A 21,703-nucleotide genomic window follows, 5' to 3' on the forward strand; every position below is an offset into this window, starting at 1 on the left:
TCTAAAGAAACTGTTCAGTGCCCATAATGATTCAATCCTTGGCCTCTCTGCTGAGGCTGCCACCAAGGGTGTCAATTATTAGTTGCTTTTTCTCTAATGCAGACACTAACAAACAGAAAAAAGATCACTGACTCATTTCACATAGACCACTGAACAGTCTTCGGATAGTAAATGGTTTCACTTACCAACCTTGCATGGATTCAAGCCAGCAGCCTAGTGGTGATGAGCTCTGTATGTATCTCACTTGCCATCCAGTTTCCAAAATGAAACTTCGGAGAGTCAAATACTAAAAAAAATTGTGATGTTAGTAAACCACTGCAAAAAGCTCAAAATTAAATAAACTAATGCAAGGGCAGCTCCACAAGCAAGCTGTGGCAGATAACAAAAAAGGGAAATGAGATATTCAAGACCTCATTAAAATAAACAGCAAAAAAAAAAAACCCAAGTTTGTAAAAGACATACTTAGAAGTAGCCCAATTTAAGTATCAGTCAACAGCAAATAAGCATGGCAAGTGAAGCAATATCATGCCAAAAGATTTAATGTGCATGCCCATGGATAAACAATAGATCCAGCTAAAACACTTTGTTTTGTCAGAATAACTGAAAGGAGCTCTGCTTTAGAGAAAAGGGAAGCTGTTTATTGCACAGACTACTTAAGAGAGAAGGAAAGTATGAAAGTGATATACTCCACCCTGTAGAGAGAGGCAGCTGAACATCTCAAACATCCCAAATACAGCAGAAGATGAGTCAGCGGAGTGCAGGGTGTTGCTATGGAAAATGTGCATCTGGCAAACTGTACCAGAATGTTTATGTAGTGATTAGTTGGTCAAATTCCTTAGGAAAGCAAGGTCTAAAGCAATCAGCAGACAGAACCAATGGCAAGGCACAAAGAAGGGAAGGAGAGGACTACCTAGGCAGACAATGCCTAACACAACCCAGCGGGGCATTTCCTGAAGCTGGACGGAGACAGTGAACTGTTATGTTGGTAATGAAGTCGGGGGGTTCATTTTTGCACACTGAACATTCACCCCACTTTCAAGACCACCGCCGCCGCCGCCCTCCACCGGGATTAATCCCGGGAAATCCTATGGGCCTGTGCTACCCAGCTCAGCCTAGAAGAGCACAGGGAGGAGGATGCCTTAATCCGGCCCTGAGATTCGGCTGAGACACGCTATGCTCGGGGCGGGCAGGCGGCGCAGAGACGGAATTTCCGCAGCTTCCGTTTCAGGCAGTCACTGAATAACTCCCTGTACGGCTCCGCACGTGTGACTGCCCTGCCCGCTGCACCCCTGCTTTACCCCTCCCCTCCCCGCGAGCTGCCCCGCCACACCGCCCCTTGGTCCCCTACTTCTACCCCCTCTAGCAGCGCTCCCCGCCCACGTGACACCCCGAGTCCTACCCATCGCTCTGTCCTGCCCCCGTGACCCCACGGGGGATGCCCAGGCACCTACTTCTCTTACTGCTCCTCCGGCCTCCCGCCCCGAGCTCGTTTCCCCCCCCCCACCCACGCGCGCTGTCTCGCTCCGCTCCGCTCCGCCCCGCACCGCACCGGCCAGCCCGAAGCCCCCGCCGCTGCAGCGCGCGCGCGCACTCACCCACCTCACTCGCCTCGCTCCCGTCTGTTTCCCGCCTGCTGCTCTTTCCCTCCCTTGCCCCGCCCCGTCGCCACCTGCCACTTACTTCCGCCGGCGCCGGCCTCCGAGTCCCAACCAACCGCTGCGCGCGCGCTCTCCTAGAATGGGCCCGGCCGGGCCCCCGTACCGCGGCGGCGACGTGAGGGGAAGCGAGGTCAGCAGGCGGTGATTGGCCCTTCTCCCGCCAATGGGCGGGGCCGGGAAGAGGGGGCGCGGCGGGGCCGGGCCGGGGGGCTGCGTGTTTCCGGAAGACGTGGCGGCCGCTTCTGCTGCCGCTACTTCCACCAGCCTAGAGTCCCCCGGCTCTCCCCCCGCCCCCTTCGCTCCACCGGCCGCCCGGCCCCGCCGCCACCGCCACCATGATCTCTCTTACCGACACCCAGAGTAAGCGTCGGGCCCGGGGCCCCGCGGGGGATGGCGGTTACTGGGGGCTGCGGCGGGTGCCGAGGGGTCTCTGTCGGGGAGCTCCTGCGGGCGGGGGCGGGGCCTGGGGGCTGTTGACTTGCCCTGTCCGGACGCCCGTTCCCCGGGTGGGGGTGTCACACACAGCGATTCACACACAGCGACACACACACACCCCTGGGCGGCGTCCGTCCCGTTCGGGATGTTGAGACCGAGCTTGTCGGGCCCTTTGTTTCTGGAGCTGACGGCCGGCGAGTGTGCGCCGCGCTCCCGCCTCTTTTCTGTTCCCGGTGGATGCGTTGGGGGCCGGAGCCCCCCCCCTTCCTTCAGCCTTGTTGGGGAAGAGCCTTTGCCGGCTTCAGGGAGGTTTCCGTACCTCCCCCCGCCTGCCCTTCCAAAGCCGGTCTCCCCCTCCTGTCCCGGACACGTGCGCCGGGAGGCCTCTGCAATACCCGGGATCCCTTGGCTGGGCTTAATGCGTCAAACACGGATTTAAGGTCTGAGCAGACCGGACCTGCGTGTGAGGACTCAAGGAAAAACTGTGCGTGTAACTGTCTACACTAGTGTGCGTTCATATCTCTCTCTAGCCAGCACTGGGTTAGTTACCTTCTAGGGAAAGTTGCTTTAACCGTGCTTACCTCTATCCTGCATCTGAGGAAACTTTGAAGCCATTCCTAGTTCATGGGGAAGACTGATTTTTGAGGCAGCATGTCGAATTATTAGAGTATCCTTTAATAAAGCGGGTAGGTTTATAAACAAGAAAATTAAAACTCAGCTGACTTCCCGCCTCTGAGTTCCAGCCTCTGAAGTGAAATGCAGACATCCCAAGTAAAGTTATACATGTAGCGCACATCTGATCAGCTCAAAAAGTGCATGTCATGAAGTAATCTTGGTAACTGTGGGTATCACAAAACCAGAATCTGCTACAAATAAAAAACATATTTTTATTTACATTAAGGCTTTTTTACACTGTGCTGACAGTGTAAAAAGCCCTTGAAGTGAGTGTAAATGTAATTTAATTGCCGGAATGGTGTAAAGGGGCCTTAAGGTAAATGAGAACCAGGCCTAAAGCACAACATATACAGTATTTGCATAAGAACGGCCATAGTGGGTCAGACCAATGGTCCATCTAGTCCAGTATCCTGTCTTCCAACAGTGGCCAGTGCCAGGTGCATCAGAGAGAATGAACAGAACATGGCAATCCTCGAGTGACCCATCCCCTGTCATCTAGTACTCAGAGGCTTAGGGATATTCCTAGCATGGGGTTGCATCCCTGACCATCTTTGCTAATAACCATTGATGGACTTACTCTCCATGAATTTATCATATTCTTTTTTGGGTTACAGTTTTTGCTTTCACAACATTCCCTGGCAACAAGTTCCACAGGTGGACTGCTTTGTGTGAAGTACATCCTTTATGTTTGTTTAAACCTGCTGCCTATTAATTTCATCGCTTGACTCCTAGTTCTTATCTTATATCAAGGGGTAAATAACATTTACTTATTCACTTTCTCCACATTCATGATTTTATAGATCTCTATCATATCTCCCCTACCCCCCCAGTCATTTCTTTTCTAAGTTGAATTGTTCCAATCTTTTCGGTCTTCTCTCATGGAAGCTATTCCATACCCTTGATCATTTCTGTGGCCCTTCTCTGTACTTTTTCCAATTCTAATATATCTTTTTAGAGATGGGGTGAGCAGAGCTGCACTCAGTATAGGCATACTATGGACTTATATAGTGGCATTATGATATTTTCTGTTTTATTATCTGTCCCTTTCCTAATGGTTCCTAACATTCTTTTTTGACTGCTGCTACACACTGAGTAGAGGTTTTCAGATAACTGTTCACAATGACTCCGAAATCTTTCTTGAGTCTTAACAGTTAATTTAGACCCCATCATTTTGTATGTACAGTTAGGATTAATGTTTCCAGTGTGCATTACTTTGCACTTATCAACAATGAAATTCATCTGCTGTTTTGTTGCCCAGTCATCCAGTTTTGTGAGATCTCTTTGCAGTCTACTTTGGACTTAACTAGCTTTACTAATTTTGTATCATCTGCAAACCTTGCCAACTCACTGCTTATCTCTTTTTCCAGATCATTTCTGAATATGTTGAACAGCACTGATCCACAGTTTACCCATATACACCGTGAAAACTGACCATTTATTCCTACCCTTTGTTTCCTATCTTTTAACCAGTTACTGATCCATGACAAGACCTTCCCTCTTAAACCATGACTGCCTACTTTGCTTAAGAGCCTTTGGTGAAGAACCTTGTAAAAAGCTTTCTGAAAGTCCAAATACACTGTGTCCTCTTGATCACCGTTGTCCACATGTTTCTTGACCCATCCTCAAAGAATTCTAGTAGATTGGTGAGGCATGATTTCTCTTTACAAAAATTGTGTTGACTTTTCCCCAGTATATCTGTGTGTCTGATAATTCTGTTCTTTACTGTAGTTTCTAACAATTTGCCTGGTATTAAATTGCCAGGCTTACTGGCCTGTAATTGCCAGGATTGCCTCTTGAGCCTTTTTTAAAATTGGCATTCCACCAGTTATCCTCTACTCATCTGGTACAGAGGCTGATATATACACGATAGGTTACAAACCAGAGTTAGTAGTTCTGAATTTCATATTTGAGTCCCTTCAGAACTTTTGAGTGACTATCATCTGGTCCTGGCAACTTATTACTATTTAATTTACCAATTTGTTCCAAAACCACCTCTGTTGATACCTTAATCTGGGACAGTTCCTCAGATTTGTCACTTAAAAAGAATAGCTCAGATGTGGGAATCGCATTCACATCCTTTGCAGTGTACACAGATGCAAAGAATTCAATTAGCTTCTCTGTAGTAGTCTTGTCTTCTTTGCATTCTCCTTTAGCACCTTGATCATTCAGTGGTACCACTGATGATTTGGCAGTCTTCCTGCTTCTGATCTGCTTAAAAAAACAAACAAAAAAGTAATGATAGTAATTGCAACAGCTGTTGAGGGTTGGTCTCTTCCTCTCACCAAGGATTGTCATTGAATCTTGTGCACTATGTCTAGGCTTGGTCTACTCTACAGTTAGGTAAATCAACCTAATTATGTCAGTGTATGCACTACAGCTTTGCTTCCGCCAATGTACATGAGAGGCATAGGGCTTATGTTCGTGTAGTTAAAGTGACGCATTGTCGCTGTAGACATGGCAGGTTACGTACACAGGCTGTTGGCTGTCACTTTTTGTCAATTTCATGGCTCCATGTTGGTAGGAAAGTGGGGCTGTCACCTTGAGGCTGATGGAGGGCTCCAGCTAGAACTCAATTGCACCTGCCCAGCTCCCCACTCCCAGCCGGGCTGCTGCTTGGGCTCCCAGCTCCCTGTGGGGAGCCTGGCTGCACTGAGGCTCCTGGCTCTCCTCCCCACTGGATTCTGGGCACAGAGCTTCCCGTTGGGGAGCTGAGCACCCTGGCAGGGGAGGGGGCAACTGGGCTCCTGGCAGTGGGGAGTTGAGAGCCCAGGGGGCAGCCGAGCTCCCAGCGGCAGGAAGTGGGGAGCCGAGAGCCCAGGGGTGGCAGCCGGCTCCCGGCGGTGGGAGCTGTGTGTGGAGCTGAGAGCCCAGGCTTTCAGCCATCCCCACTGCTCCCCTTAAGTCAGTGGAAATACTCCTGCTGAGGAAGCGCACCACTGACAGAAGGAGGGTAGTATGAACATGAACCACCTCAGTAATTACATAGGTCTACTTAAGTTTCTAGTGTAGACATGCTCTTAGGAACTCATCTCTCATCAGCCTGTGATTAGTATATTTAGTCCTATGGCTAATAGGTATCTGGTACATCCTTCAAGATTTCTGGTGGTGGTTGATGATTTGTCTCTTTCAGAATTCAAATTGATAAGGATCCATGATGTTTCCCTTGGCTAGTGTGAATGGAGTAGGGGAGGAAGGCAGATTCCAACTACAGTCCTTAGTCATTGATATTTGATATATTTAAGTTTACGATGAAATAAGTGTGTATACTTTTTGAACTTCAGATTATGGTGTGGATTTTTACAGAACATGTAAAGTAATATTCTTATCATTGTAGTTGTAGTATAAATTTAATTTGATCTTGGATCTGTTTGCAATCAAAATGAAAATTAAAGCAAATTTTAAAAATATGTGCTGTTTTAAGTCAGTCCACAGAAATATAATTTGGATACTGAATGGTGTTAAACAACATTGAGAGTCGAGCTCACAAAAGTGAGGAAGTTAAAGGCTACCAGAGTAGATATATCTACACGGAGGCTTTGTGAAATCTTCTACTATTGCTACTAAGTGGGAGTGCTAGAATAGATCAACTGCCAATGTTTTTACTCTTGGGCTGTCTGAGCAAGGTCAGACGACACTGGGTATGTCTATGCTGCAGTTAAACCTGTGGCTGGCCTGTGCCAGCTAACTTGGGCTCACGGGGCTGGGGTTAAGGAGCTGTTTAATTGCAGTGTAGATGCTTGGGCTCGGTGTTGGGTCTGGACTCTAGGACGCTGTGAGTGGGAGGGTCCCAACCTCAGGCTGCAGCCCGAGCAGGAACCTCTACCCTGCAATTAAACAGCCCCTTTAGTCCGAATGAGTCAACTGGTACAGGCCAAGTGCAGATGTCTAATTGCAATGTAGACATGCCCATTGTAGTAAAAACATTGTCACCTGGTTTACCCTAGTGCTAGGACTGGTGACATTTTGCTGCTGTTCAAGCAACTGTAGAAGAGCTTCACAAAAACCTCAGTCTAGATGAGGCCAAATGCCCAAACTTGCAGCCCTTTGTGTTTTAATCTTGATCATTGTTGCAGAGACGAATCTTCTAGGTTTGGCCTTGAGGCACCTCTACAGAAACTTCTCTTGCAGTGTGAGCTAACATATGTTTATTGAACTGTAATTTTGAAAACTCATATGATTTACTAACAATGAATCACTAATAATAAATCAATGATAAAGCTATGTTTATTTTGGTATACAGAACTCAGATGTACACATGCACGATCATGTGCTTATATGCCGAACTCTATTTCAGTAGGTAGCTTTCAGTTTAGTGATGTATTGCACAATTTCATACAATACATTTCATATATTTACTACTTATAGATCACATTTTCAGAGAAGTCACAGGTGGTTAAAATCATAACATTTATGACGGAAGCTTTAAAATGAACTGTTATCTGAAAACTTCTTGAAGCAGGACCCTACTTCATTTTCCATGCTCATGACAATTTAAACATGGCCATAGAAAATTCTACCTAACTTGTCCATTCATCAATCAATACAAGAACTAATTGTTTACACAGCTTACATTAATTTTTACAGCCTATTCATGTCAACTATTAATTTGTGAAATTTTTTTATACATGTATATATTGGTGCTACTTTCTTACTAAACTTTTTTTTAAATTTTGCTTTTATATTGCAGAGATTGGAATGGGATTAACAGGCTTTGGTGTGTTTTTCCTTTTCTTTGGGATGATTCTCTTTTTTGACAAAGCACTTTTGGCTATTGGAAATGTAAGTATTTGCTGTTCACTTTTTAGTTTATACACATAGTTTCTAAATGGAAGGGTAGGGTGTTTTTTGTTTTTTGTTGTTTTTAAGTAAGGAAAATACTAAAACGGAATCTGGTATAAAAGGGAGGTTATGTTCAATGACTTAAGCACTGAACTTCCACTGACACTGAAAGTTAAACCAATCCCCCCATCACTCTAAAGATGGTACCACTGAGTCAGACTTGAGGCATGTTGGTCAGTCACAGTGAAGAGACTTGTGCTTCAGCTGCTTGTGTCACAGATTCTATAGATTAGACTTCTAGGATTGACTGTCATTGTGGGTACACAGCAAAGAAAAACCAGTGGCTAGCCCATGCCAGCTGACTCAGGCTCGCAGAGCTTAGGCTGTGGGGCTGTTTCATTGCTGTGCAGACTTCTGGGACTGGGTTGGAGCACAGACTCTAGGACCCTGTGGGACAAGAGGGTCCCAGAGCCTGGGCTGCAGCCTGAGCCTGGAAGTCTGCACAGCAATGAAACATCCCTGCAGCCCGAACCCCACAAGCCCAAATTGGCTGGCATGGGCCAGCTACAGGATTTTGTTTGCTGTGTAGATTACCCTCTGACACTTTTTTTTTTTTTTTAACAGTCTTGGATGTAAGTAACATAATAAAATTTGCATATCTATTTCCATCCAAGCACACTCATATTCTGTAAACGCTAACAGATTTAGCCTCTTAACACTTTTCTGCGGTAGGGAAGTATAAGTAAGTGCAAATAATAATAATCAGCAACTGAAAAATCCACCCATTGTCTGTGGTGAGTAGGAACTTTTACTAGTCAGTGCCTTCATCTTCTGTAGTCTAAGTTTTCACATAACATTTTTTAAAATGTCTAGCTTTTGTAGTAGATGACTTTCCCACATGAACTGAACATAAACTGATGTGATGTTGTCTTTCTAAATCTGACAGTTCCAGTGCTTCTGCTGCTGTTCACAGCTTTTCCCATCTGTAGGAGATGAAAACTGACTAGAGAATTGCCATTTTTCATTCCCACTATTCAGAATCCTGTGGGCAGCAGGGGTCAAGTCAACTTCACTTTGTTGCTACCGCATGTGGAAGCTAGCAACAGCAGGGGCAAATATGAGAGCTGTTCGCTGAATGAAAATCGCAAAATATATACTTGGAGCTGAGTGTAGTAGCAGAAGCTCCTCTGCCTCAATGCGTCAAGAAAGAGAATTTGTATATGGCAAAACGTAAAATAAATATTTGAGATACAAAAGGGAAAACCAAAAATATAGGGCAGGAAGTAAATAGCTCAGTGTAAGGAAAGTGATATAACAAGGTGTAGGGGGAGAGAGAGAAAGAAAAGAGCAAATAGAACTGAAGACAACATGAGAAAAGATACACAGGAAAGAAAAAAGTGGAGTGAAGCCAGGAAGAGAGAAAATATAACAAGGGAGCAGTATGAGAGGAGTAAAAGTGACATAGTATGCAAGTGTCTTATTCCTTTAAAATGTAGGTGGTGTGGCTTTGGGGGTTTTGCAGCACAAGTTTATTTCACGCTAGGAGGGTTAACCCTCAGATTATCAAGTGGCAGTAGTGGCAGAGAAAGTTATTTAGACACTGATAGGTGAGTGTCAACTGTTGTCAGTGGGACTGCTTAGTCTAACGAGGTGAGTAACATTTAGCCTACAACACTGATAGGTTGATAAACTAATATCAAAACTGTGAGATAGTGAAAAACAAGGAGCATCAAGGCTGATGCTTTATCTTCAGTTCTTCCCATTATGATGTTATGAATGTGCTTAAACGTCTATAAACATCAGGCATTATGTTGACCCACAATAGCTAAATACAAGTTATGGATTGTGAGTGAGTGACTTAAAGAAACACTTTAGTAGAGGTTAGTAGAGCAAAATATGACCTACCACTTACTAGAGCTTGTGTACACTAAAAGTTATTAGACTGTCCAGGGCTTCAGCATTGGTCAGGGACGTGATTAGGGTCATGTCTATATTACAAAATAAATACCTTAATTTTTGGAGGCAACTGTTGTCATAGAGAATCCTGATATGGTTGTATTTGTAACATAGATGCTTTGCGTATCTAATTTACAAACAGTGCGAGACAAGGGGTTGAGAGGATGTGGAAGTATTCACAACAAATACTTTTAATATGGGCTTTGTTCTCTAAAAACAATCTCTGCCATAGTCCTTTCATTAAATAACAGCCCTTTTTAAATAACAAAGTAGCAAACTGAGTTAGACAATGAGAAATTCAATAAGGAAACCCATTTTTATTTCCAGCTTTGTAGAATGGTTATTAAACATTTGTAAAACACTAAATCCATTTGGAATATGCTTTTCTCATTCATTGTTGATTTTTCTGCATCTCTTTTTCAGGTTTTATTTGTGGCTGGCTTGGCTTTTGTTATTGGCTTAGAAAGAACATTTAGATTCTTCTTCCAAAAACACAAAATGAAAGCAACAGGCTTCTTCCTGGGTGGTGTGCTTGTAGTTCTCATTGGTTGGCCCTTGATAGGAATGATCCTTGAAATTTATGGATTTTTTCTTTTATTCAGGTAAGATTTGTTTAAAATAGAGTTCTTAGTTAGTGTCTTTTTGTTGTTAGGAGAAAATGTTTTTGCTAATCTGGCAGCACTCACTGCCTCCACAACAGCTAATAAACTGCAGTTTCAGCTACAAACTCACTTTAATAGTTTATACAAATCCTTAACTTGTATTTTTAACAAGCTGGAATTTGGTGTGTACTAGTTTGATACTTCTAAAATCAACATCGCCTAAATCTTTGTTTGATACTTGTTACATAAGTGTGAAATATTGAGTTTGGGAATTTCACACCCTTCCCCTTCTCTCCCCCAACCAACCAAGAATTATTTTTTTAAAGGAACAAAATATTCTTTGGGCCCAAAATGTGCACTTTGTCTAATTTAAACTCTCCCAGCTCCCTGAAAAAAAAACCCAGCAACTTAATTCCTACCACTATTTTCTTTGGAAAAAAATATTTTTTTATTTAAACATTCCCCTATAGTGTTTGCACCTTTGGTGTTATGCTAGTCTATGAGAAACAGAAACTAAAGCAGACTTCTTTCCATTATCAAAGCACCTAATGTCTCGTAATGCTTGTGCCTAGCATAGTCGCTTAGAATGGAGCAGCATTTCATTATATGGTTAACAAAAGTGAGTTATATACATCTGAAAAATCATTATTCATATACAGTAAGTTTCATCCTTGTGCCTAGAATTCCCAAAGAACCCATTCATAATTTTTCTTCAAGAATATAGAAAGTAAAATGGTGGTGGAAGTGACTGAGCGCAGAATAGATATTCTGCATAGAATCAAGAAATGGCCTGCATTTCAATTTTGCCTCGCTGAAATCCCCACTCTTTGAAGGGAAAGAGGAAGTTGTCACCATAGATGAAACCATAGATCTTTTTTAACTTACCCCGGACCTTCTGATGAAATCAGAACTATTTAACCGAAATTATCATGTGACTCATCACTTCAGTACAGTGGCCACTAAAGCTTTTTCCATGGTGCTGCAGTAGTAAGTGAAAATTAATGCAGTTGTTGTGGAAGTCAAAGGAAATGTTACTTACTAATAATCTCTTTAACTCACTAAAGTTGGATATATATAGTCCTATGTTTGAACACTTAGGCTGGGAATTTCAAAAGCACTCACTATTGATCTGCCTTTGCTTCTCCTGAAGTCAGTGGAATTTTTATTGTTGACTTCAGTGGGAGTAGAGTTATGTCAAAAACAGAGTGCTAAAACAAATGGTTATTTCTTAGCTAATCTCAACCATGATGCTGCATTAGTGATACCATGCTGACTTCCATAACAGGCTACAGCATCAAAAAATAGGTGTGTCTGCTGCTTAATCAAGTAAGAAGAATAAGCTCTCTTCCAGGTATCAGTCTGAAACATCAAAATAAACACAGGAAATAACTGGCCAAATAGATAGCTTTTTTACGTAAATTTCCTTTTTAAAATTTGCTTTAGTGGTCCCCCTTGGAATTACAGTAGAACCTCACAGGGTCTCACATAGCTAATCTATATATCCGATGATCTGTTCAAATAGCTCTACTCCAACTTCTCAGCAAATGTCTAATAAATGGCTGCTGTACTGAGGTCTTCATTACTTTCTAAACTGAGGCCTTCATTACTTTATAAAATGCATTTGCACTACATTATTGTATACAATAAACTATCAAATAGATTCAATAAACTTGTCAGAATAAGTGAACAGATGATATTTTAATGGTATATCCTTTGTTTTTATAATGATTTAATTGCTAAATTGCCTGATTTGGTAATCTGCAATGGGAGTCCCAAATTACTAGGGAAGTTTCCCAAAACTAAGAGTTCTGCTGTACATGCATTTAAACATTGTGAGAGAAATTCTTTCCCATAAAACATCAAATCCCATGCATCTGTCATAATGTTCCACAGTGTCAACTTTTAAAATATGAAAATAATGTAATCCTATATTTGGGCATAAATATAAGTGGTGACATGTATTTTACTTCTACTAAATATTGGTGGTTTTTGAAAGTACTCCAAGTGTTAGGATTGCAAGCTCCAGTGACTCTCAACATGCTCCTAACTCCTCTGGGTACTTTATAAAAATCTTACCTTTATCAGGTGGGATTTTCAAAACTTTTTTTTTTTTTTAAAGCTTTTGAATATTATATTTTTCCCTGCAACTACTTTCTCTCCCTCTCCTCCTGAATTAGTAGATCCCATGTACTTGTGTCAGAACTAATTTTCTACTAACAAGCTACAAGTAATTTTTAATGCAGTCCCATTTCAAATAACTCATTTTTTGTCCAGTCTAATATTTGAGAATGTCATGTCATGTTGGATCTGTGTAACTTTACAACCTTTTTATTTAAAGGGGTTTTTTTCCGGTGGTGGTTGGTTTTATTAGAAGAGTGCCAGTCCTTGGATATCTCTTGAATTTACCTGGTATAAGCTCAGTAAGTATTCATCTACTTAACATTAACTTTGAATCTTTTTTGTTTAATCAATGGTTGTTGTAGATATAGAAAATAATAGTGCAGAAATACTGTGCACATAGTCATAGAGCAATAAATGAGATCGGTGACTGTATATGCTTTCTTGTACAGCTTTATTCAATCCTAAAAAGGAGATTAAAATAAAATTAATTTCCACTGAAGCCTCAAAAGTAAGGCAAGTAAGACTTATAACTGACTATTCCTGCATCATTGTAGTCAAGTTTTGAATTATATATGCATGTTACAATTGCCAATGAGCTGAGACGCCATTATTAGTGTAAACGATGAGTCAAAAATAATGTTAGGAGCGGTTTAGGTTTTCATGTTTCATCTAACTTATTTTGAGTAAGTAAAACATAGAAAAACCCAGAATAATTTCAAATTGCTCTTTTTTAGTCTAACAATGCCCTTCAATGTGTAGCAAGAATATGCCTAGTAGCTGTCTCTAGGCATATGCTCTACCAGTATCCTTTGTGTAGGTCCTTTAGTACCGTATTAATAAATGGAGTCTTTGATAAGATCTATGGATATAATTCATTGAGCTAATTCATAATGCCAGAAGAGTGATCGTGATGTAGCATGTCGATTGCTGAAAATAGAGCCATGTCGATATTAATACAGGTATAATAAGGAAATAGATTAGATTTATCATTTTTTACTATATGGTAAAGTAAAAATGTTGTTGGATCCATAACATTTCATGTGATACATAATCATTCGTCTAATTAATACTTAGTCAGTTCCACTATGCTTGGGCTAAGTTTTGCCATTCACTAAAATTTTTCAAATGCAGTTTATCGTTCTCTTAACAAAATAGCCAGGGAATAGCCAAAATAGCCAGAGAGCCCAGAGAGCCCAGTCATACCAGAGAGAGGGTAACCTAAGATTTGTACTGTGCCTACTTTTATTTGTATTTGGAAACTCATAATAGTAAACGTGTTAACCTTAGTCTTGGAAACGTAAAACATACATTATAAACTCCTAAACTGTACAACTAAGACATACAGAGTCCAGTTTGCAAAGATTGATTCATTTTAAAGTACATGTTCACTGTTTGAATGTTGTAGTCTAACAGTGCCAGGCCAAGGTCTGGATATATATATATATATATATATATATATATATATATATATATATATATATAGATAGATAGATCTTAATGGGGTTAAATTCTGTTTAAAAAGATATTGTTAATGTTTTATTCAAAGCCTACATAAGCTCAGAAGAGAATCCACAGTGATGGTCAGTTGAAGTATCTTATTTGGTCTGTTAATGCATGAGTGGCTGATATTTTTTCCTTTCATTTATTTATTTTATTTTATGTTTGGCAGTTAAGCTAGCAGTGTTACTGCATTTTTCCGATTTATGTTTTCATTCTGTTGCATCTTCATGTTGCACCGTTACTATCTATGAAAAACATATCATGCAGAAACACAAATTGCAATGTAAGATATTTTTAATGTTTACAAATTTATAAATCTCATGAGACCTTGGTGAGTGCTATTTGACTATAATCATTTTCAGTCACTTACTAAATGCGCACAAGTACCTATTTATATTTCTGAGATAGCATTTTGAATACATCTGCACGTTTATGCATGTAACTTAAAGAATGAATTTTTTTTGTATCTTCTCTCCTACAGCTTGTAGATAAAGCTGGAGAAAGCAACAACATGGTATAATGACAAGTGGGCAGAAGGCTGGTTCTAAATTTATTGTATTATTTATAAAGTTCTTTTGAAGAATATTCAGCACAAAGATTAAATTGTGTACAAAGGAAAAGCTTGTAACATTCTTTACATAAAGGTTTAATTTAAAATGTATAGTCTTCAAAATACATCATTAGACAAGAAGCTCAGCAAGCATGCTTCTGAGACAAGCTACTCCAAGGATTTGGGAAGTAAACAGAAGAAGTGACAAGTCATGGGATAACCCATGTTACAACTGTTCAAGACAATTTTTAATGTTTTTGGAAAATATGCGAAACATAATGAACCCACATGGAACTAACGGTGCCTGTACTTTACTTCCTTATTTTGAAGGTTCAGTAGAGTGAACAGGTCTTTATTTTTTAGGCGTGCCCCTTCCACCTACTCAACCCACCACCTGCCACTTCAAAAGAAAAAAAAGGCAAAAAAAAGTCCTGTTTAACAAAAGATGTCTCTGATGCATGAAAGTTAAGATGGATAATCATTTTTAAGTGTATGTAACAACAAAGGAACCCCCCCTACACTTCTGCTGTAAACACTTTTGTAAATATGTGTCTAAAATAAAACTTCATTGTTATCTTCATGTTTCAAAGCCAAATGTAAGTTGATTGGATTTGCCTTCAGTTTTGGTATATGCAAAAGGTCAATCTTTTCTAACTTCAGTCTAAAATCGCAATTGGTTCAGAACTTTTACGGTTTTGCTGGGAACTCTGGAAACTGACTCGTTTGGATTTTTTTTTTCCTTGACTCATGTTACGTGTGCACATCAAGATGAGGATGTAGCCCTTTCTCACAAAATAAACTTTTGCATATGATGTTTAGTTCATGAAATAATACGTTTGGTTTTAAGGTGCTACGACACAAATCCTGTGAAGTATACCCTACTCAAATATGAACCATGTTTTTAAATAGTTGGAGGCCCAGGCTTCCTTTTGCCATAGGACTACAAGTTACAAATCTTACTTTTTACAGTAATAAAATGAAAACTTTAAACTTTGTGTATAAAAGTTTATGGAAAATTTAATTTAACAAATTAACTAAAAAATAAGTGCCAGTCTGAGTGTTTATTCATATGACTTAATTGCTGCTTGTTCATAAATCATGAAAGCAACTTGGCAATTATTGAGCACATATCTGATCTGGACTATAACTTCAGCATAAATTGAGGTAAATGAAGATTGCATATTAAAGTGAGAGTAGTGGTTTTTCTAATTTTATCGGAATGTCTAACATGCACTTCCAATAGGTCTAGATTCATAGTATTTTTCATCTAAAGTGATCACGAAGTAACGTGGCTGTGCAAATGTTGACTTTAGCGGTTTCCCTGCATTTTTTTTTTACTCAAGGAGCTTTATTTAGTCTCATCAATCTAATAAGAGATTCTTTTGCAAAGTTAGAAAATACCAGACTAATTTTTTTATAATGTTTTTAAGCTGGGAAGAGCCATCATATGCAAAATACACACTTTTGGAAGTAGTTAAAAAACATCTTTGCATATGGGGTGGATTTTTCAGTTGCAGACGTATAAATCACCATGATTGTTTTTTCTAAACTTCCCTGTTTACTTTGTTTCCTTCTGGGGAACAAAGGAGTGGAAGGTAAAATGCAAAATACTTTGGGAACAAAATGTATAGGGTGAGTTATTTATATTTCTAATAGCCCAGTGCATCTTTTAAGTGTAGTCAGTGCGCATTAATGGCTTTTTAATTGTAATAATGAAAGAACTTGGTTGTGGGTTGGCTCTTTTGGTTTGTTATTTTCCTGATGGCATGTGTATTAATTTACAGACAGGACTAAATATGACTTGTGGCTCCTACCTCAAGAGAAGAACCAATTTTAATTGCCCCTGTGTATCTGTTCTGTCTCGAGCAACACTTCTCTAACACAAGTTAAATAATTTCCTTTCTAAACAACCAAATGGGCTTGAAATACTAGTTTGCAGCATGGGAATCAAATACATTTTTTTAAAATCAGACAATGTACTTCATTTACAATAGATGTGGGGAAATGCTAAGGTCTTTACACTTGGCTTCTAAAAGATAATCTAAAGTGCAAAAGCTGGTTTGTACCATGTGCTGTGGCCCTCTTTGGAAGTAAATTGCTTGATAAACTTATGCCAAGTACCTTCTTCCATAAGAACTTTAGACAGAATCTTTAAGATGTGACAATGTCTTGCTGTTCCATGATCTCTCAGCCCTTCAGTGAAACTGAGAGGTCTGCAATTCTCCTCACTTGTACTTGAATTCACTGGTTTACGTTGTGTCAGCACAACTGGTTCTGCTGCTTGGCATCACTGCTCATTTTTTGTCAGGAGTGAGACTTGACAGATTTACTACTCACCTGAGGGGACAATATTGTGTGTAGCATTTAGCAGTCTGTATCCCTCAAGGTGTAACATAGTCTCAAAGACAAACATCAGTTTTGCCAAGTACCTGTAGGTGGTGGGGAAGAAGTCAAACTACTCCTTAGCCTTAAGTGTTTCTGTCATTGCAAAAATGTATCTTCTGTAACAGAAACATATTTGGAACATTTCGTCTTTTAAACTTCATTTATAATTGCTGCATTAAGTCTCACTAACAGATCTATCCTTTGAGCAGATGAATACTGTAAATACACTTGTCATACCTTGAATAAATGAGTACTTTTTTCAATTAATTGTTCATGTCTTTATTTTTAACTGCCACATCTTTGGAGAAAATATTCTGCACCATTTTGCTTGCAGGAAGAGAATGAGAGTGCAATTCTTATCTGTGTTGCTGGATTGCACAGTGGAGCATATGGAGTCTGGAATGAGTGTCTTGTATTAGATCTTTGGTCACATGTTGGTCTGAGGATATTAGAGAGGTAAAATGGGTGAGGTAATCTCTTTTATTGGACCAACTTCTGTTGGTGAAAGAGATGAGCTTTTGAGCTACACAGAGCTCAGTGTAACTGGAAAGATCTTCTCCTATCTTGCCTCTTTTTTTGTATTAGATCTGTCAGAGAAGCATTTCTTATGTAGGCATCCCCATAGATACTGTAAATATCCTCTTGGTATTTAACATAATTTCTTAACTGACACTTTTTACAAGCAGCAATCAAATAAAGAAGCAGTGTGGTCCAGTGATTAAGGTTCTCAACTGAGACTCAAGAGGCCTATGTTCCATTCCTTGCTCTGTCGCCAATCTACTGTGTAACCCTAGACAGCTCACTCCCCATCTGTCTGTCTTCTCTTGCAGCCTTTGTCTATTTAGGGTATGTCTACACAGCAAAGAAAAACTGCAGGGTGGCCCATGTCAGCCAGCTTCGGCTGGAGGGCTGTTGCTGTGTAGACTTCCAGGCCTTGGCTGGAGTCTGAACTCTGGGACCCTTCCACCCTGCCAGGGTCCAAGCCCTGCAAGCCCAAGTCGGCTGGCAGGAGCTAGCTGCAGGGTTTTGTTTTGTTTTGTTGTTTTTTTTGCTGTGTAGATATACCCTTAGTTCCTGCCCAAAGAACTGACAATCTCTGTGCTTGTACAGTGCCTAGCACAATGTGGTCTCAATTGAGGTCTCTAGGTGCTACTGTAATCCAAATATAAATACAGTAACATTTACATTCAAACAGCTGGATGTAATGTTACAATGTTTACAATTTGAGATACCTGATATTATAAATGCTAAACCAACATTTTACTCATTGGCATTTAACTGTGCTAAGCAGCTGCTCCTGTTGCCTAGGTCTAATTTGAGATGGGTAGCATGTCCCAAATATGACAATGGCATACCCATAGATATGTTTCTAACTGCAATGATGCCAAGAAACTTGTCTTGCATCTACAGTAAAGATCTAAATAAAGGTCTAAGAATAACCATTTTAAAAAAATCATTAATTGTCAAATTGCATGGGGCCCCATAGCTACAAAATATACATCTTTTTTTCTGACTTGCCTGACTGAAATATCTAACAGGCTGAGCTGAGGAAAACAGCCAGTAGTGTCAGACTAGTTAACTGTTCTCCAAAATGGGGTAAATGCCTGGTTTGGTTTAATCTCTCCCTATATTAAGGACAATGTGAATGTATCGCTCAAAATATAGATTAAATGTAAATTAAAACCAAGCATTGTTTTAATATCAACAATCTTAATTTTGCTCTATGTATCTCTAACCCTCTATTAGAATGGGAGGTGGAGAACAACCTAATGAAATCACAGAATTTCATGTATTGAACAGAGATGACATCAGTTGATTTTAAACATGAAAAACGAACACTGAACCCATGTAACACTTGTTTTTTTTTAAATAGGAGGACCCAATTTGACTGACTTTTCAGGTGAGGATATACAAATATGCTATTTAAAAGTTGAATGAAATACCTATTATGGGATATTTAGCAAAGCTTTTGGTCAGTCTTCACCAATGATAGAAATAGATGGTGATTTATGCTGAATTTTCCAAAGCATATCATAATCCTGTGATTAATGATCCCTTACAGAAGAGTTCTTCTAAGTATCTCAGCACTCAAGCTTAGTCAGAATGTCTTGGGGTTTATGATTTACATTGTTAGGCACAGTACTGTCCTGTAGATCACATTTCAGGATAAACATGCATTATGCTCCCTCTGATAAGGGATCCTGCTCCTCAGTGATCTTCTCTCTATCATGCTAATATAAGAGTATTGATTACATGCCAAAGCAGCTTCCATATTCATGTGAATTTACAAAGGAATGACAGGATTGATGTAAAGCATTTGATGTGGCAATCTTCAACCCAAATTGCCTTTCTATTTTGTATGGTCACATCTATTCTTTTTAAATGTTAGGATCTATACTAATAAAACAACTGAGGATCTGTTTTTCAAAGATGTGTGCATGTGTTTGTGATGGTACAAGCGCATGGGCCTGATTTATACATTCATATAATCCATATGTGTTTGATGGTATCTATGCTTCAGTGTTAACATTTTATTTAATGGTGCTGTGTGCTATTCAACAGCTGCCATGTTCCACAACAGAAGTAGCTGCATTTGAGTAGAGGATCAGATGATGACTCCTGTATGAATAAAAGATTATCTTATCTGCTGCAATGCAAAGGGGCCAGAAAACCAGTTTAACTGGCCTACTGAAAATTCTGGCTGATTTGCTAGGTGCATAAAATTTTACCACCTGTGAAACAAGGGCAATAATAGGTCCCTATGTCCCAGGGTAGTGTGAAGCTTATTTAATGCACATGAAATCGCTGAAAGATCCTACCTGTCCCATAGTGATGTCATTATCAACTAGGTTTGACCCCCAAGCCCATGGTGAGTTATCACTGCAGCTGGCACAAGGGCAAAAAATGCGGGTGCTCTGTAATTTGTCTCTTAGCACCCAATCTTGAATCTGTACCCAGGCTCAAATTTTCCCTGGTGCAGGTTTTCCCCCCACACAGCACAAGCAACTCCATTCCTTGGGTTGCCCCTCAATCATCCCATCAAAGGGGTGGGGAAAGGAGAGCAGGGTGTTGTCACCACCCCCCTGCCATGCAGATCAGGGAAGGATTCTATCTCCTCATTTCTGGCTTTAGCCCAGCCCCTAATAAGAGGTATTCTAGCATTGGGAAGGTAGACACTGACCCAGAGCCAGACAAGCTGCTCTCAGCTGAGAATGGTTCAGATCACATAGATAAAGGTGGCGCTACCCTTAGCCAGCAGGGGGAGCCAAAGGGAAGAGAAAAGTGTCCTGTCTCCAGGCAATGAAATACCACCAGGCACTTGCCACCTACCCTCCCAATCCAGGAGTCAGGAACAGCAGCCCCATTGGGCAGACAAAGAGGGGCATAGAGACTCAATGGCTGGAGGGGGGCGGAAGGGAGGGTGGCAGAGGCTGCAATCTGGAGGCAGTAGGGAAGAGGAGAGGCCCTATTGTGCTGGGATGAAGATGAGGGCTCCAGCTGTATGGGACAGAGGGAAGGACACAGAACATCCCTTGGTGTGGGTAAGGTGCCACCTCTGAAATACAAAAAAATGGATACACGTGGGATGCTCCTGAGCCCATAAAGCTGGACTGAGTCCCTTTACGGATTTCCCAACACGGCTACCTCAGAAGAGGATGGTCCTGGGAAAACTTGGACAGGGGGCAACCCTAGATGTGTGGTGAAGAGAGAGGGGTACACAGAGACAGTCCTGGGTGAGGGGTAAGAAATGCGTGCATAGTCCCTGAACATGTGTGCATGTAGGAGGAGGAAAGGGGAGAAAAAGGGGGCCGCACAGTATTTCTGGTGTACGTGTCGGCGTCTAGACCAGATCAGGGGAACACAAGTCTGGGAAAGAGGAAGGCAATCAGAAACCCAATGGGCATGAAAGAGGCAATCTTAGAGCAGGAGTGAGAAGACAATTTGGCAGAGTGGGACTGAAGCTGGGTAAGATGCCCACACACATTTTGAACACAGAAAAAGTCTCCCATCTCCAACGTCAGGATAGTCTTACAAATCAGTCATGGGAGCATGACTTGGGCCTCTTGGATTGTATTCCTGACTACACCACTATGTTTGTGTAATTCTGGGCAAATTATTTAACTGTTCTATGCAGCTGTTTGCCCATCTGTCAAATAGGGCTAGCACCTCCCTCCAGGAATGTGAGGCTAAATTCATTAAAGTTTTTCGTAGCCTGTAGGACTAGCCTGCGTGCTTGCATATATATATTTTCTTATTGATTTAATTGCTTGTTTTATTATAATAGGTTTATAGATTTGTATTAGAGTATTTTGGCTGTAACGCAAGAAACCTACAGGCCATATCCTGTATGATGAGCTAAGGCAAGTTAGTATATATGTGTTTGGGACCTTTAGCCTTGATAAGTGATGATGAGCTAAAGCATAAAGTATATATCTGTTTGTGACTTTTATCCTAGATAAGTCAGGATGCATTAAGATAGGGGGGGCTACCTCAGTTCATGCCCTTGGTAGACTTAACAGGTTACACCACAAAGAACGTGGTTAGGCCAGAAATAACAGAGGTGAGAATGAGCTAATTGTCTGAAAAGGGTATGGATATGTCATTAATACACATGAACATCCCAGCCTATAAAATAAGTGTACCCTGATATTTTGTAGGTGAGGAAGTAAAGTTTAGACGTGGAAGGAGGGCACATAGTGCTCAGGCTAAAAGAGGGGCAACCCACCATGTTAAGTTAGTCCTATCTACAGAGTTCTTTTTAGTTCTAGTTTGCTCTACAGTTCATGTCTTCTATAGTCTTATATCTCCTATAGTCTTAGTCTTAATTTAAAACTTAATCTCCGTTTTAGTCATACAGTTCTCAGTTCTTAAATTAGTTAGTTGAGTCAAACTCTAAATTAGATCTTAGATCTTCTTATAGCTTGTAGCTCTCTAGCATCTCCTAAACTCTCCACCTCCCACTTGAAAATCGAGGAACCTGGACATCAGCATACAACAGGCAAGGCTGGTCCTTTGTCTCTTACCACCAGATTATCAAGGAA

General features: G+C 40.7%; 2 protein-coding genes across 5 annotated transcripts in view; one reads left to right on the plus strand and one right to left on the minus strand.

The window, feature by feature from the left end:
- Window positions 1-1,696, minus strand: part of RECQL (RecQ like helicase) — a 28,351-nt gene extending 26,655 nt beyond the window's left edge. For 2 of the 3 annotated variants that reach the window (XM_067559190.1, XM_067559188.1), the window contains exons 1-2: window positions 1,600-1,626; window positions 186-286 (exon numbers count right to left, since the gene is read on the minus strand). The gene's annotated coding sequence lies outside the window, so the exon portion shown is untranslated. Of the gene's footprint in view, window positions 1-185; window positions 287-1,599; window positions 1,627-1,680 lie in introns of those variants that run through there. The other variant, XM_067559189.1, reaches the window with a different exon arrangement.
- Window positions 1,697-1,867: 171 nt separating this feature from the next.
- Window positions 1,868-16,924, plus strand: GOLT1B (golgi transport 1B). 2 transcript variants are annotated; one of them, XM_067559193.1, is made up of 6 exons: window positions 1,958-2,018; window positions 4,239-4,411; window positions 7,456-7,547; window positions 9,927-10,105; window positions 12,444-12,525; window positions 14,208-16,924. In XM_067559193.1, the coding sequence occupies exons 3-6, from the start codon at window positions 7,464-7,466 to the stop codon at window positions 14,244-14,246; spliced, it is 384 nt and encodes a 127-aa protein (XP_067415294.1). In that variant the 5' UTR covers window positions 1,958-2,018; window positions 4,239-4,411; window positions 7,456-7,463; the 3' UTR covers window positions 14,247-16,924. The 2 variants fall into 2 exon arrangements, with proteins under 2 accessions (XP_067415292.1, XP_067415294.1); XM_067559191.1 differs by lacking the exon at window positions 4,239-4,411 and having other exon boundaries at window positions 1,868-2,018.
- The last annotated feature ends 4,779 nt before the right edge of the window (window positions 16,925-21,703 follow it).

This window comes from Emydura macquarii, unplaced genomic scaffold (assembly GCF_026122565.2).
Source record: "Emydura macquarii macquarii isolate MOO-44397 ecotype Brisbane River unplaced genomic scaffold, CSIRO-AGI_Emac_v2 contig_2205, whole genome shotgun sequence".
NCBI lineage: Eukaryota > Metazoa > Chordata > Testudines > Chelidae > Emydura > Emydura macquarii.

What these genes read in the sequence shown, in the direction of transcription:
- GOLT1B (XM_067559191.1), top strand. Translation starts at nt 1,994, where the DNA reads ATGATCTCTCTTACCGACACCCAGA. An exon ending in CTCTCTTACCGACACCCAGA is followed by an intron (nt 2,019 to 7,455) that starts GTAAGCGTCGGG and finishes TTTATATTGCAG; the next exon opens with AGATTGGAATGGGATTAACA. An exon ending in CACTTTTGGCTATTGGAAAT is followed by an intron (nt 7,548 to 9,926) that starts GTAAGTATTTGC and finishes TCTCTTTTTCAG; the next exon opens with GTTTTATTTGTGGCTGGCTT.